The 16890-nt window shown below is 24.4% G+C and overlaps 4 protein-coding genes across 4 annotated transcripts; 3 read left to right on the top strand and 1 right to left on the bottom strand. All coding sequences in view use genetic code 6, as the record gives it.

The window, feature by feature from the left end:
• Positions 1 to 152: 152 nt before the first annotated feature.
• Positions 153 to 1572, top strand: TTHERM_00016440 (COPI associated protein; the record flags this gene model as incomplete). Its single annotated transcript, XM_001008423.3, has 5 exons — positions 153 to 272; positions 328 to 503; positions 637 to 741; positions 895 to 1058; positions 1253 to 1572. 5 exons carry the CDS (start codon positions 153 to 155, stop codon positions 1570 to 1572), a joined length of 885 nt encoding a protein of 294 aa, XP_001008423.3.
• A 1120-nt stretch (positions 1573 to 2692) lies between these two features.
• On the top strand, positions 2693 to 3169 carry TTHERM_00016430 (hypothetical protein; the record flags this gene model as incomplete). Its single annotated transcript, XM_001008422.2, has 1 exon — positions 2693 to 3169. The coding sequence occupies one exon, from the start codon at positions 2693 to 2695 to the stop codon at positions 3167 to 3169; it is 477 nt and encodes a 158-aa protein (XP_001008422.2).
• A 28-nt stretch (positions 3170 to 3197) lies between these two features.
• TTHERM_00016410 (transcription factor e2f/dimerization partner) lies at positions 3198 to 8978 on the top strand (the record flags this gene model as incomplete). Its single annotated transcript, XM_001008420.2, has 8 exons — positions 3198 to 3234; positions 4099 to 4150; positions 5369 to 6561; positions 7446 to 7609; positions 7670 to 7790; positions 7887 to 7953; positions 8019 to 8334; positions 8478 to 8978. 8 exons carry the CDS (start codon positions 3198 to 3200, stop codon positions 8976 to 8978), a joined length of 2451 nt encoding a protein of 816 aa, XP_001008420.2.
• Positions 8979 to 11116: 2138 nt separating this feature from the next.
• Positions 11117 to 16890, bottom strand: TTHERM_00016390 (hypothetical protein; the record flags this gene model as incomplete). Its single annotated transcript, XM_001008418.3, has 4 exons — positions 11117 to 12079; positions 12134 to 12343; positions 12799 to 16286; positions 16521 to 16890. The coding sequence occupies 4 exons, from the start codon at positions 16888 to 16890 to the stop codon at positions 11117 to 11119; spliced, it is 5031 nt and encodes a 1676-aa protein (XP_001008418.1).

The following is a 16890-nucleotide window of genomic DNA, read 5'->3' as shown; positions in this document are numbered from 1 at the left end:
ATATATATATCTTTTTTAATTAAATAGTTTTATTAAAAGTTTTTGAATGGAATTTGTTAAATCTAATATTAATTAAAATCTCTACATTAGATGATAAATCTTATTTCTCCTTTCGTAGTGAATGACTATTTGTTTATTTCCAGCTATTTTTTATGAGCTATTTTGAATTTGTTTGTAAAGAATTAATTAAAATTAATTTTTCTACAAATTTTTTGAATAAAACCAACTAGTTAGCAAGCAAGAAAGAAAGAAAGATAACACTAAGTAAATAGGTAGATATCAATTAATAAAATAACTATCAAACATATCATTTTAATTTATCAAAAGCGTGTATCAGATTAATATATAAAAACAGAAAAAGAAATGGAGCCAAAAACTATCTTGAAAATTGTTGTTATTTTAGATGGTTTAATTGTAATGATTGTTCCCATCATAAGATTTGTTTATTCTTCTGATCAAAAACCATGGTCTCTTAAAGATTAGATATGGAATTTTTACTGGATGTAATTATTTGCATTTAATTTTTTAACTCATTTAGAATAAGCAGCTAGATAGATGCCTTGCCTATCTGTCTGTTTACTTATTTAGTCTCTTTGTGTTATTTTTTTAACAATTTTTGTTCAAAATAATTAATAGAGTATTTGGATTGATGATTATATTGGCTGAATTCAATTTAAAAATATTGCTCACATACTTCAATTTCTTAGAAACTTAGCTTGGCAGAGGATTATTCCATATATTGTAAGATAAATTAGCTCAATGAGCTTTCATTTTTAAATTTCAATTATCCGCAATGCGAAAAGCTCCACTTTTATCAGAACAGAGCAACATAAAAATGATTAATTAAAACAGAAAATTAAGAAATTATAAAAATTTTGTATTATAATAATATAGTATAGGTACTATCATGTTAGGTTTACCAGCATACATTCTAGCCATAGGTAATCAATTTAATTTGCATAAAATAGAGGAAATTAAAGTTTTCTACAAATAATAAAAAATAAATAGGTTTGCTTAATATTGCGTTAGGATTTATAGTCCTTTACATTCATCATAAGGTAAAAAAAAATTAAATAAAAATAACACAAAGGATAAAATAGCTATTTTTAGGCATTAAATAAATAAATAAATATGTATTAAAATAGCAAAATAAATATGAATTTTTGAAATAGCTCATACAATTTTTATTTTAATTCGCTATTAAATAATAAAATTGTAATTTGTTATATAAATTATTTATTTATTTATTTAGAGTAAAAACACAAAGGACCTTCCTCAGACTGGTAGCATAGATAAGAAACAGGGAGATATAAACATGAATAGCGATAGTGCTTCAAATAAAGGAGTAAAGGCAGATTAAATTATCATCGATTAATGAATTTAGTTATAAAATATGAATAAAAATCAATCAACATTTATTGTTTAAGCAGCAGATAAATTAATAAAATTATTTATTATTTTTTAAGGCATTTTGAAAAACTCTTTGAATATAAAAATAGTAAAAAGTAAAAATGGAATTTATTTACATAATATCTTAGCAAATCTCTGTGTTTATTTTTGTTTTATCTGTGAAATCTAACAAAATAATTTTGTATTAATTGAGATAACATTCAAATTTAACTATTGAATTAATATTTATTTATTTATCTGTTGTTTTTTTAGAAATTAAATTAATCTGATTTATGGTTTAAATTGTGTTTAATTAATTAATTAATTAATTTATCTTTTTTAATTAAATTAAGTTTTTGGTGATTTCTTAAATTAATTAAATTAAATTTTCAAAATTAAATTAAAATCTTAATAAAATATTCAAATCGTTGAATTAAATCAAAGATTTTAATTATTTTTTACAAAAAAGAATAGCTTTTTTTCAAAATTCAAACCATTTTTTAGGTTGGTTTTTTAATAAATTTCAGGAATAAGATATTTGAAATATAACTTAAAGTACAATTTAGTTTAGATTTAAATAAAAAATAAAATACTTTTTTTGCTTCCTAATAAATAAGCATCTAAAATACAAATTTATCTTTCATATTTGACTGATTTTTAAATAAAAATTTTAGTTTTTTATTAAAATTATAGGTTTAAAATTAAAAAAAATTTAATTTATAGGAATTGATCCTCTGGATACTTTCCAGCTATATTTTCTAAAAACTTGCTAGGAGACTTGTAAGACTTCGCATTTTGGAGGGAATTTTTAAATTTTATAATACTTTAACTAGCTCATATTATATTGGTTTTATTTTAAATTGTAATTAAATTATCAAAATCAATTTAGTTAGTTAATGCTCGAAATGTCAATTTTAAGATATATCAACAAGGCCTCATCGTTTGTTTTATATTAGAATTATAGTTTTTTAAGATTTTGCGACTCAATCCGTTTAAGATTTGTGAAAAATATTTAAAAAAATGCATTTTAATATTTGATAATATTTTGAGATGAGATGAGTGAGCATGGTTGGGATATCATCTAAATAAAATTTTGTTTGATCGAAACGAAATAGTTATATTTAGAAAAGAAAGAATCAGAAAAGAAAAAAGAAAAAAAGTTAATAATCTATAAAGATAAAAGCATTCTACTTATCTCTAAAAGAAAGAGTTAAAAAATTAATTAACTAGTCCTTCTTTCTTTTTTATTTATTATTTTTGTTTGGTATTTTTTTGTTTGTATTCGCATCTAAGATATCTATCTATGTATCTATTAATCAATCTTAGTATACATATTCAAAAGATGAAGAGACAAACAAAACTTCTTTAAACAAGAAAGAAAGAAAATTTTGATAATTTTTTTTAATTTGATAAATTAATAAAATTTAGAAAAGAAGATAAGAGGGGAAAACAAACAAACAAACAAACAAAAAATCAAATAAATAAATTAATATATAAATAAATAAATAAACAAACACATAAGCAAGCATATAAGCAAACTATCCAAATACATAATTAAGTTAATCAATCTTAAATAAATTAATATCAATCAACACATTAGAAAGAAGAAAGAAAGAAAGAAAGCGATCAAGCTGCAGAAATCAAAAGTCAAAAAAATCATAAACCAGAAGAAAAAGAAAAAATCCTCAAAAAAATACAAATTTTTTGCATTAAATCTAGCGCTGTACGATAGTGTTTGGAACTCATTTTGACAATAAAATTAAAGAAGAAACCATCCTGAGTGAGAAAAACCTACAAATTATTCTTGTATGACACAGGGAACACACAAAAAATTAATGTTTAAAAGTAAGTTTTTTCCATTTATTTTAAAAGAATATTTTTTTAGGATCAAAGTTAATAAATCAATAAATAAATTAATTAATTAATAATTATCCTCTTCAAATTGGTTAATTTATTTTGATGAAATTTTATTCATCAATCAGAAAATCAATCTATCTAATTCAATAAATCAAATCAAAACCAATCTCTTCAAAAGTATCCATTTTTGTTTCCCCTTTATCTTTAGATAAGAGTTATTATTCAAAAATGAATTCCAAAGCCAACTTAAAAAGTTTTCAACTATCAAGAGTACAAACACGCTTTTAAGTTATCAATTAGTCTTTAGTTGATAAAAACACACCAAAAAAGTATAATTAGAATCAACATTTAATTTTTTTGTAGCGTTTTGTTAGAAATTTTATCAAAAAAAATTGTTTCAATAATTATTTTATGAAAAAAAATGAAAAAGTTTGAAATTAAAAATAGTTAAAAAATAATATCTTAAATGTAATTTTCTGGTGAATTTTTAAATTAAAATTTAAAAAATAATATTTAACTAGATCTTTAAATTGATTAAAAATAGGTTCAATTAAAATTTTTGAACTAATTAATTATTTTCAAAACATAATTTGTTAAAAAATTAATAATGAGTGAAATTAAAACTTAATAAAAATTTTCATTTTTAATAAACTAAATATTTAAAATAATTAATTATCACAATGACAAAATTCTATTCCCGAATCACATTATGGTTCTCAATATAGATAAAAACATACATAAATAGAGAGATAGATAGATAGATATAAATATAAATTTTTAATTTAAGAAAAGGATAATTTTATAACTTAATTTAATAGCATATTTTTAATTTTATTCTAAATATCAAATTAGCTGAAAATCCCCACATAAAAGAGGACAATCTTTTCAACTCCGTCAACCAATTGTAAAATCCTTCATTCTCCGTTTATTTCAATATGAATAACAACCGCAACACGATAAATAAATCAATAAATCATCTTCCATCATCAATGAAAAAACGATGAAAAGCAAATTGTTCTTTTATAGGATAAATCTCAACAAATCAAAATAAACAAACAAAATGTTCAAAAGTAAAAGTGACTGGCCGATCCAAGCAAATAAAATGATTCAATTATTATCTAGAAACCAATAAATAATATTAAGTAATGAGAGATTATACTCTTTAACTATTTAAACAATCTATTTATAGTATTTTCTAAGAGTAAATGACTCAATAACTCACTAATACAATTACCCGCAACTCAAAAACGGTGTTTTTTTTGAAATACTAAAAAAATCTTGGTGATATTTATTCTACTTATATAGTAGAGATAATTTCAAAAATTACTATAACTGTTTTGTTAATCACATTGTTGAGAAAAAAGCAGTGCTAAATTTAGATTTGATTTTATGTTAGAAAATAGATTGTATTCCAAAAATGTTTAATTACAAACGATGCTGCTATAAATTAACAAACAAACAGTGGTGAATATTGTTTGAGTGAGTAATATGTTTGTGAATGAATTGAGTGAGTGAGATCAGCCGCCCACTCCCAAATTTAAATTTGATAAAATAAAACTAAATTTATTTATTTATTTATATTTGGAAGTAGACTGAATACTTTACTTTACTTATCTCATTTTTGCAAATTAGCAAATACTAAAAAAAATATATAAGCAAATTGTAAGCGCGTATATCTTTTATGCAAAATTTGAGTTATTTGACGATTGAACAAATATGAAAAGTAAGATAAAACAATAAATTGGTTGGATAATAATTGGTTTATTTGCAGCTTGATTGTTTGTTTATTTGAAATTGGTTGAATCATCAAATGAGATAGAGAATAGAGTAATTATTTTTAAGATGTAAAGAATTCTAAGAAAAGGGGAAGGAAGGAAGGAAGGAAGGAAAGAAAGAAAGAAGCATAAGCATTAATTTCTTAATCCTTTTCAATTTTTTTAACTTTCTTCTTGTTTTGATTGATTGATTGATGGATTGATTGATTAATTTATTTATTTATTTATTGAATGATTCTTTGATTTGTGATTGCAATATTTAGATTATTCATTTGTTCATGCATATTTATTTGTGTTTAAATTTTGTAAAAAAATAAAAGTTTTAACGAAAATTTATTTTTAAAAAGCAGCCATATGCTGGAATGCAAGATGCCTTAAGGTTAGCAAAGCGGAGATGAGCAATCTCCTTCACCAAAGAATAATAGCAGCAACCATATTAGCCCATTTGCCAGTTCAAGATTGTTTAACAATAGCACTCGTTAATTCAATTCGACATTATTAAATACTTCAGATTAAAATTAGAATTTTTTTAGTAACAATATTGCTCTTTCAAATGGCATAAGCAGTGCAAGCAATTCGAATGGATTTTAAATTAACGGGAATAAGAAGCTTTTCCTTTCTAGCAGCAAAGCGATTATTTCAGCCAAGGCAATATTGGAAACTTCCGACGATCCTGAATCTTCAAATCATAAAAATAATTCAAAAACTACAGCAACTCAATCGCGCAATTCAACCAGTCACTTCGAAGATCACATGCTTGATTCATTGAAGGATACTACTTCCTACTCGTTGAATTTAACAACAAGCAAGGGAATAAGCGGATTCTAAAATAACTTCTCGAACATTAGAAACAGCATTCAAAATTACCCACTTAAAACCATTAAAAATATTCCATGCGAAAACAGTCTAAATAATTTTTCATCATCATTATTTTTTGACAATTCGAACGTGAATAACAATAACAACAATAAAAATAGCAGCAATAACAATAACAACACTAGCGATTTCAAAGCAAATGAAAATTATGAAGGAGGAAAAATGATTTAAAATATTTAGATAAATGCTGATTTTTCCTCTCCAACTTATAATCAAAATTCGTTTAACTAATTTAATTCTTTGAAAAATAAAAGTGTAAAAAATAACACAAATATTTTAGTTGGAAATTCAAATAATACTCAAAAATGGAATTACCAGAGCACCTCTAAATTAATTCTAAACTCAAACCTTTACCAACAATAATTGCATTCTATCAACAACCAGGAAGATGATGAAGGCGAAGTTTTCAACAACGAGTCCTTGTCTTAGCTTTGGACAAACCCTTCAGTCCTTCAAGCCCTAACTCAAAAAAATTTGCAAGCAAGTGAGTAGAACTTATTAACAAATGGAACTTTAAAGCAGCAGCTAAATAAAAATTTACTTGGAGAAAGCAGTTTCCACAAAAGAAGCAACAGCAAAGCGAACGAGTAAGCTTTGACACCATCAACAATGAGTCATCTCAACAGCAATGTCAACTTGAATAATTCTACTAACTACTTAGATGGTAACAACTATATTTTATTTTAGAATTTTAATTTATTTCTAATCTTTTGATTTTGCCAGGCGGTGGCGCGATATTTTTCTGTTCAAGTCTGAAAAATAAAATTTCTTTGATAATATTTCGATTTAAATTTGGCGGATATCAATCAATCCATAAGCAAATAAATAAATAAATAAATAAATAAAAATCAAATTAACAAACAAACAAATTATATTTTTTAATAATTTTAATTTATTTATTTATTGATTGATTGATTGATTGATTGATTTATTCTATCTCACCAAAGTTAATAAATAAATAAGTAATTTAAATTATTAAAAATACTATTTTGATGATATCTTAATTTTTCATTATTGCTTACTAATCACCTTAAATTTATTTATCAATTTATTACTCCTCTATTTATTTAAACAGAAAATTTCAACATTACTTTGTTTAAATAAAGATTTTTTAGAGTGCTATTAATCAATCAATTCTTTAATTTTATCTTTGTTAATTTTGTTGATTAACACGCACTCTATCAATCAACTCCCCACCTTATACAATTTAAATAGGCTTAACATTTTTTATTTTCCTAGCCACAAATATCTACTTACACTCCATCATTCTCTAGATTTAAACAAATAATTTTTCTCAAATCTTCAAAATATCTTTCTTTTTCAATTTTTCACACCTTTTTAAAAACTCGATATCACTCCAACCAACCAAATATTTCTTTTCATATCTTTTAAGTTTTTTCAAAAGATTCATTAGACTGTCAATTCACTTAACTTTACAGTAATGACATATGATGATCGATTCAAATAAGCCAAATTAAATATTTATTTTTAACTAAATATTCTGCTTATTATTTTTATTTTAAATTTTACCATTTATTTTAAATAAAGATGATGATAAAGGCGAGCGTTCCTCAAGAGGTCTCCGTAATTTGTCTCTTAAAGTAAAACAAATAGTAGTCTAAAAGGGATAAACATCTTACAAAGAAGTGGCAGATTAGCTTGTTGACGAGCTCAAAAGTCAATCTCTGGGCTCAATGAAACCTGAAGACATAGTATTATATAGAATTTAAAGAAACTCTTATTTAATCAATTAATTAAAAATTTAAAAATAGTAAAAAGACGAACAAAATATCAAAAGAAGAGTTTATGATGCATTAAATGTATTAATTGCCTCTAAGGTTATTGAAAAAACTGGAAAAGTTGTCAAATCTTGTGATAAATCACACTTAAATGGTAATCAATCTATTTTATTAAAATTATTTAAGATTTTGTTTGTTTATTTGATTGTATTTTCGCTTTCTAGAACTAATTTTGTTTGAATAATAAAAGGAAGATGCTTGTAAGCTGATAACTGGAAAAATGTTAAGCTTGTTGAGTCTGAAAGGGATAAAAAAAAGTAAAAAATCATTTAAAATAAATTATATGAAAATTAAAAAATAAATTTATTTACCTAAAAATTAGAGAAACTTTACTTTAGAAGCAAAAAATCTTAACTGAGTATGCTGCTAAATACTTAGCTCTCATGAATTTGATGGAAAGAAACAAAAAAACAGAATAGGAAAAGCTAAATGTTTAATTGTCACAACAAAGTGTTGATTTCTTGAATAATCAAGATTAAGTCTAAGAATTAAGTCAAAGAATGAACACAATTAAGGATTAAATAAGTCTAAAAGATAAAATCCTCACAGATCTTCAACCTTCCAATGGACAAAGCCATATTTTTAAGTTTCCCCTTATCCTTATTTCTGTACCAACTCCTGAAAACGAGTCTTCCAAGGTATTTTATTTATTTATTTATTATTTTACAAAGTGCACAATTTAATTTTTTCAAATAATTATATAGAATTTTTATAATAAATCAATTAATTAATTAATTATTATAATTTGAATTTTATAATTGTTTATTTATTTATTGTCTAGGTCATTGTAAAGATGAGTAAAGACCAAAAGAATGGAAAATTTTTCAGTCAGTCTAAAATGATAGTTCATGCTGACTTAGACGTTCTTTTGCAAATGAAAATGCACTAAGTTGATCAATAGTTTGCTTCCAAATATCTTAATTAAGAATTCATTTCAAAATATTTAGTTGGAAACTCTTTCTTTGCACCTTAATCAGATTAATCAAACGAGAGTTCTAATATTAGCAACTGCAGCAATAGAGAAAAATGTATAGAATAGGCAGATAATTAGTATCTTAATGAAAATTTAGTTTAGTCTGTAAACAAATAGTAGTTTAATCCTCATGAAAATTCTAAGTATTAAATCGATGATTCTTCAATCAAACAAACTAAAAAGGCAAAAGTAAGTGCATTCAAAAAACCCCAATTACCTAAGAACAACCAAAAGTAATCTGTTAAAATATCCTGTAAAAAGACAGAAAAAAGTGATAACTTTGACAACGAAATCGAGTTAGATGACTGAAAAAAAGAAATGCACTGCTTTTTTGAGATTATTATGATTATTATTGTTATTTAAATTAAAAAACTAATCCTGATTATAATTAATTGATTAGCCTTATTTAGTTAGAACAAGCAAAAGATTGGAAGATAAATTATCAGATAGATATCTTACTCGTTTGAATGAATTAAATTATTATAATTTATAAGATATAAGCTAAAAAGCCAGCATCAATCACGATTTCATTAAATATTAAAATAAAAATTAGTCTCTTCGCTACCCACTTTACAAACCCAATTTAATTTTTAAATATTCTATTGATTATACACACCACCTTATAAATTTTATAACTAACTCAACTAAATTCACTCACACACACATAACATATTACATACATACATACATAATAACTACTTTTAAAATAAAGAAACTTAAGTAAATGAATTAGTAAATAAATTAAATAAACAAATCAATAATAATAATTATAATAAATAACATAGTTGAGATTTATTGGCTATCAAAGATAGCTAAAGATACTATAAATTAAGATTTAAAAATTTAGATGCTCTATATTCATAAATAAATAAATAAATAAATTCATTCAAAAAGTTTCAAAAAAAAAAGAAAAGAAAAGAAAAAAAAACAAAAAAAAGAAAACAAATCAATCTAAAATATCTCATTAATTTATTCTCTCATTTAGAATAGTAAGTAAATAAGTAAATAATATTTTATGTAAACTATCATTCATTTTCAAATAAATCTTACATAAATACTTACAGTATGCATACATACATAAATGCATAAATACATCATAAAAACTTAAAAATCTACCAACTAGCTAGCTAGCTAGCTAGCCTAACCTAATCTACCAACCACTTAAATACATTCATTAATATCAATATACTTACCTTAGTATCATTTACATTAGTTGGTTTGTGAAATTTTGGTTACTATCATAAATTAATATAAACATTGAATTGCTTAGCAATAAAATAAACAAATAAAAACTAATAACTATCAATCAATCTATCTATCTTATCAAATAATTTAATTCTTTTAAAAAATCAATCAATCAAACAAACAAAATCTCGTAAATCTGCTCTTAACTGTACTTAAACACACATAAACAAAAACATTTCAGGATTTATGATTAAAAAATTTATTAATTAATCAAAGCAATTTTGTGTAAATTATCTTCCTTGTCCTATGTAAAAATAAATAAGACTATCAAAAATAAATAAATAAATAAAAAAACTATTTTCAATAATTTAAAATAACATTAATTAATCCTTAATAATAATTTTCATCTTTCTTACTTAACTTACTTAGTGTTTAAATCAAATATTTCTTAATCGTTGTTTCTGAATTTTATTTCTTTATCTTAATTAATATTTTAGTAAGAAAAAGTTAATTCTATCATTTTATTACTTAAATACTTACTTACTTACATGCTCTTTCTTGTTATTATTAAGTCATATATGTTTGTTTATATATTTCAATCTTACATAGAACCAAATAAAAATTTGTGCTTAGTCAATTATTAAGAATTTAATTTTAAACCATATTACATACAATAAAGAATTTATAATTATACCATCCCCTTGACTTATAAAAATTATGTAACATAAGCTAATCCTATTTTTTACCTTAATTTAATTTTCTCTTTATTAGTTAATGAGGATTCATAATATGTATAATCATATGATGATTAAATTTAATATCTTAAGTAATATTGATGGTAAATAAGCATGTACTGTATGTATTTTAATTTAATGATGAGATATTTAAAAATCTGAAAGAAAGAAAGTGACTAAATAGTTTTAAAAGCTATTATTAGTAATACATTCAAGTTTTATAAATATAAATTTCAAAAATGAACAAACGAACATGGAAATAAGTTAATAATAAATTATTTTATTTATTTATTTAGTTATTTAATTATTTATAAACATTTTTTATTTAATTTAATTTAAATTTATTGGAATTATTATTTATATTTTTAATTAGTTTTGATTGATTTAAATAGTTTGTTTTACATTATTTAAGTTAGCATTTATGATATTTATTTAATTAATTAGTTTGTTAGTAAATAAGTAAGTAATTAATTAATTACTTAGATAGTTAGTAAATTAGTTTGTAACGACTGTTTGTTTTTATTAATTTCAAATTTCATCTACATCTTCATTTTAATGAGGTTATTTTTGCTACTCTGACAAGAACTCATGGACAAAAGATCCTTGATAGACCTCTGTAATGGGTTCTTCTGACATTTACTTTTGCAAGAGTTCTTACTTTTTCTATATTTTGAATTACTATATGGGCATTTAACCCTTCTTAGAAGAAAAAGAGCAATTTTGTATTTAGACATAGAAGTATTATTTATCATAAGAAGCAGTGCTCATTTCAGAGTTTGAATAGCTATTGCTGATAGAGTTCTTTAGTTCTTCCAACTTCTTCTTTTGAATACTTAAGCTTTTCATTTTAGCACATTTAACATGACTCTCTTAGATCTTTTAGAGTATAAACCTGTTATTTTTATACTCTTAATTAAGATTTTGTTCAATTATTGGATTACCATAAATGTATCTTATTACTCCAAACAAATCAAAAGCTGCTATCTTAGTGTTGCTGTCTTTATCGCTCAAGTAGATTTAAACTTCTTAAATTATTTTTATAACACATCCAGCATCACTTTTCCTTAATCCGAAATTTAGCACGTTTAAAATTTCTTTAATGTTTCTCTTCTTTGCAAGAATTTTTAAGATTATTTTAAGCAGTTGCTTAAGTCCTGCTACCACAAACAGACTCACTAAGGCTTTGCTAATTTTATCTCTGTTAATACTTTTGTCTACAGAATAAAGCTCAAAAACAGCTTCAAAAAGCTCAATTCCGCCTTGACAAAAATCTTTCTTAAGTTTTTATGCTAAATTTTTAATCAAAATGAGAGTGTTTTCAATCAAATATTTATTCCAGTCACCTAACAATTCTAAAATTATTTATATGATATTGGAATAATTTTATTCCCTGAGTTTTAATTAGTTAGAAGCATCATCAACTATTTTTTGAATCAAGTCATCTTTGTTAACCCATTCCTGAACAGCTAGAGCTTTCCTAATGTATGATTCCTAAATATTGTCCAAAAAATTAATATTAAATTTAATAAAAATGAATGAAAATACTTGTTTTTAAATTTCCTCATCAACATCGCTTGTAAATATATTTTACTCTTTCTCATAAAGCGAATCATTCATAATAGGCTAAAACACTTCTATTGGGCATTTCAAAGGTCTTCTTTCTTTTAAAATTACTTATGAAAACGCCTTTTCAAGTTATAAAAGTTAAGTTCTTTTTAAAGACTTAGTGTATTCAAAGATAGAGTCACCCATCCACTATTTTGAACAATAAATAATAATTTAGTTAATTTATTTTATTAATTTAAAACAATAATCAATCAAAACATCAAGATATTCATTTGCTATTTTATTTAAAAATATTTCAAGCAAAATTAAATATATTTAAAAACTGTTTTATGATAAAATAAATAACTAATTTCAAGTTATAAATTATCAAAAAAATATAATAATATCGAATTAAAATTATGTTGCATTTCTAAGTAATAAATGAATAAAAATTAAATCAATATCTAATTAAAATTATGGCTTTGAGCTATTTTATTTTTATTGATTTTCTTATTAAAATTAATATTTTTAATAAAATATTCTTAAAAAATTAATTTTAAGTTTATTTTATTTTATTAAGAAATTCATCTAAAATAATAAATGAAATTCTAAAAAATTTAATTCATTGGTAAAAAATGAATGAATGAAATGAAATTATTATTTACTGAATATGCTTCTTAGTAAAACTCAATGGCTGCATTTCTCACTTAGAGATTTGCTGAAAATGATATGCTCTTGATGATGTGCATAAATGGTTTTAAAGAATTTAGGCGCTTTTCACCATATAAACGTAAGAAATTGGAAAGGATTCTCAATGACGAAACAATTTATTTGGGGACATTTGATTGTAGGACTTCAGATATAGCATCGAAGATATAGTCGTTATAAATGTCTAATTCAAATAGGAAATCTAAAAAGGCAAAGGATTCATCAAACAATTTATCTCTTGAAACTGGGATAATTTTAATAAGTTTGTTAATGGTGTCTCTCAAGCATTTTGGCTTAATATTTGATTTTATATAGTTGTATTTCTAAATTTTCTTAAAGTATTAGTGCATGACATGAATTGTAAGACTCTGAATCAAAGCATTGTTAAATGATAAGAATTTCTAGAAATTCCAAAATTTAGAGAGATAGGAAAAATCTTCACGTTCGAATTAGTGTCCTATATAGTGAATCAAAAAGGAAATGATACTGACGTTATCATATTCTCTCGAGTTAAACCATTAATTGACTGTATCCTTGTTGACTATATAAATAATTTTATCTTTTTGCTATTGGAAAAGTTTATTCACTAATTTGTCATTGAACAGAAAAATGTAAGAATTGAGCACAGTATCATTCATTTACTAAGATTTGTTTATTATTTATTTTGCATTTTCTCTTTCCTCATCTTTAATACCGTTTTTCTCTTTATTATTGTAGAATTGTTGTTTGTGAGGAGACTGAGAAGGCTGTCTTGAGCGCTGTGAATGTACTGAACTTTTTTTCTTAATTTTATTATCTTATTAAATGGATTCTTTTGGCTTTGGTAGCTAGTTGTTTTGCTAACTGTTTGGAGATAAACTGTTTTATTATTTATTTTATGGAAGCTTTTATTGATTAAAGAAGTAATGCTTTTATTCAGCACTTTCTACAACCGAAAGGATATCTTTTAAATCCTAGTTAAAAAAGTATCCTCTAATTTCTTGGTTTTAACTATTTTCTTTTTGCTGAGATTAAAAGTTCAGTTCGTCTTAAAAGTGATAAAAGTTGCTAATATTGTTAGCTTTGTCTTCCTCTGCTCCACTGGCATCTTGGTAGAAATGAGGAATGTTTTGCTCCTTTCTATTACTGAATTTTAAGACATCACTTAATTAGCCTAGATAGTTTGATTCTATGATATTTGAAGGATTGTTTAACAAATCATTATTATTGTCTGCTTGTTACTTAAAAAAACTCATCTATAATGAGATATCTGAAAGTTGTTTAGCAGCAGAAACGTAACTCAATTTATTAGATTCTTCTTCTACGACTTGAAGTAAGCTTTGAGATAGCTCATCTTAATTAAGTTGGTATTGCTTTTTCTGTAGTACAATGCTTTGCACCATTTCATTGTCTACATTTTATTATTCTTCTTCCTGCTACTTCATTTTGTTTTCACTTTCCTCTTTTTATCTTTGAATATCTTCATTTGGTGTTGATTTTTATGAGCAAATTGAGTTTCTACTTTTTTGTTTCGGCTCTTCGTTTTTCTTTTTAGCAAAATCTTTTTTAACTTTGGTTTACTACTTTTCTTAGTTTTATTAGAGTTTTTGAAGCATGGCATCTCCTTGCTGCGTTTCTTCATTTTAAATATTATCACTTTATAAGCTTTCGTCTAGATCTTGTTCACTGTTTGGTTAGGCATAACAAGAATCATCATCAACTCCATTTGGAGTAACATTATCTGCTTTCTAAGGAGATTTTCTTTACTTTGAAAACTAATCTTAATTGAATTAACCTTTCTAATCTGAATCAGAGTTGTAATCAAGATTTGGAGCAGCATAAAAGTCATCATTATCAATTCCAAAAGGTGTTTCTTCTTCTTAAATTTGAATTGATGAATCGTTTGAAACAAACTTATCATTAAAAATTTTGCTGTTTTCAAGTTTTATTTTATTTTCAAAGTGCAACAAATCTTGCAAAAACTTATAACCAGACTCACTTTCGTTTTGCTATGCACTGAGATCTTTAGAAAAGCTGTATTAAATGTTATTCACTTCCGTATTTAAGTTTAAATCTACATTTTTATTTGGAGAATTTTTAGTGCTTCCAAATTTATTTGGAATAGGGCTTGCATAATAAGAGTCTTCATCGACTCCATTTGGAGTTATTGACTATCTGCTTTATACATCAACTCGTTTATCACTTTGTCCTTATTTTACTTTTGGTTTATTAAAAACTAAATCTTATTCTGATTTGAATTTCTTTGAAATAGGAGCCAGAGACGATTGAGATGATGATTTTGACATTGCTGCCTTTGAAGAGACAGAAGCTAGTTCGCTGCCCTTTTTAGATGAAATTGCAACACTTTTTTCTTTTTTATAAACAGAGGATGCCTTTTTATCTCTATTTTTTATTTCAATCTTAGGATGGTATTTTTTTTTAGTTTCTCCTATTCCAGCTTCAAGAATTTCTGCTAATTCTGATTTAACAACAGCCTTTTCATAAATATTTGTAGCTTTTTTGAGTTAAACTAATTGAGGATTAGCGATTAAACTGTTTTCTTTGCTAGTTTTCATGCTAAACTCAGAGTTTTTCTCATAAGAGCTGTCTTCTTAATCAGCTTAGCTAAATGTGTCAGAATGTTTCTTTTTTTATTTCTTAGAATTAATGCTAGATCTTGATCTAGACAAGTCATTCATACTGAATATTTATTCATCTTTTAAACTTTTACTTTAAAGCTCAGTTTTTTTCTTAAAAATGTTTTTTTCAAAATGTTTAATAACCTTTCGAGATAATGTATTCAATTCATTGTTTATTTTTTAATTATTTATAGCTTAATCCTCATTGTTAGATCCTCCTCCATTATTGTTATTTTAAGTGTGATTGATTGGAATCTTTTTAAAAGTAGCAGCTGATGGTTTTTCGTTTGGTGCTTAGCTAGATTGAGAAGGCCTAGATAAATTAGAATGAGAACTTTGGTTAGAAAGCTACTTCTTTTGGACAACAACTACAGCTAATTTAATGTTAGGCGATTTCAATGAATTAGCATTTGAATCTTTCTGTAATTATTTATTGACAAAATCTATTTGATTACTCTTCAGCTTCGATTTATAAGGCACAATAAACGATTCTCCATACTCTTTTATAAGAGAAACAAAAAGTTTAAGAGCTTAGGATCTTACTTCTTAGTATTGATTTTGCGTGTATTCGTATACTTAAGAAAGATACTGTTTCAGAAATTCCTTCATTCCTATTTCTTTTTTGAGCAAGAGTAATTCAAACAAGTTAAGAGTCTCACAAATAGGCTTAGGAGCTGAAGACGAGAATAATTCTTATATTCCAAAGTTTAGTCCGTCTCTGCATTTATTAAATATGAGCATAAATAGTTTTATTGTAGCCTCTCTGAATTCCTTTCTAATCATGACTTTTGAAATCAGCTAACTGACTAAATGAGGCACGTTGTAATCTAAATATTTGTTAAAAATTAAGTTATTTTTGAATAATGCGAAGTTATTTAGTTAGAAATGGAGTTATTTCTATCGATTTCTAGCAAATAAATCTTCAAAAAATAATAAAAAAGTAAATATTTTAATTTCTATTTTAAGCATTTGGATGATCGAATGAATATGTTGTACAATTCACCGTATTTGTAAATGAAAATATGTTTGAAATGCTATGAAGATTGAAGTGAATGTTTTACTTATCGATTATGCTTTTTGTGTGTATAGAATGAGTATTTTAAGAGTTATTTAGACAATCTTTGGATTATTATGTTTAAGCATATCAATGAAATTGCAGTTGGACTTCAAAACAATATCTTCCTCCTCCTCAAAGTTAGTCGACTCAATCATTAAATTGAATTATTCTAACACTTATATCTTCATATTCAAAGGAAATTTATCCCAGTTAGCAATAGTTGAAAGAATGTATTCCGATACAGTTTCTTGCTCAGCAACTATTTCAGTCCACTTAAACTCCTTTTTCTTCTGACATTCTTAGAACTTTTGTTGCTACTAGATAGGAGGAGAAAGTAATAAATTCCCCTTTTAGTTTTCATCTTCTTACCTCAT

The sequence above is a fragment of the Tetrahymena thermophila genome (assembly GCF_000189635.1).
Source record: "Tetrahymena thermophila SB210 genomic scaffold scf_8254803, whole genome shotgun sequence".
Classification (NCBI taxonomy): domain Eukaryota; phylum Ciliophora; class Oligohymenophorea; order Hymenostomatida; family Tetrahymenidae; genus Tetrahymena; species Tetrahymena thermophila.
The sequence above is the reverse complement of the archived record's forward strand: the minus strand, read 5'-3'. Positions and strand labels throughout refer to the sequence as shown.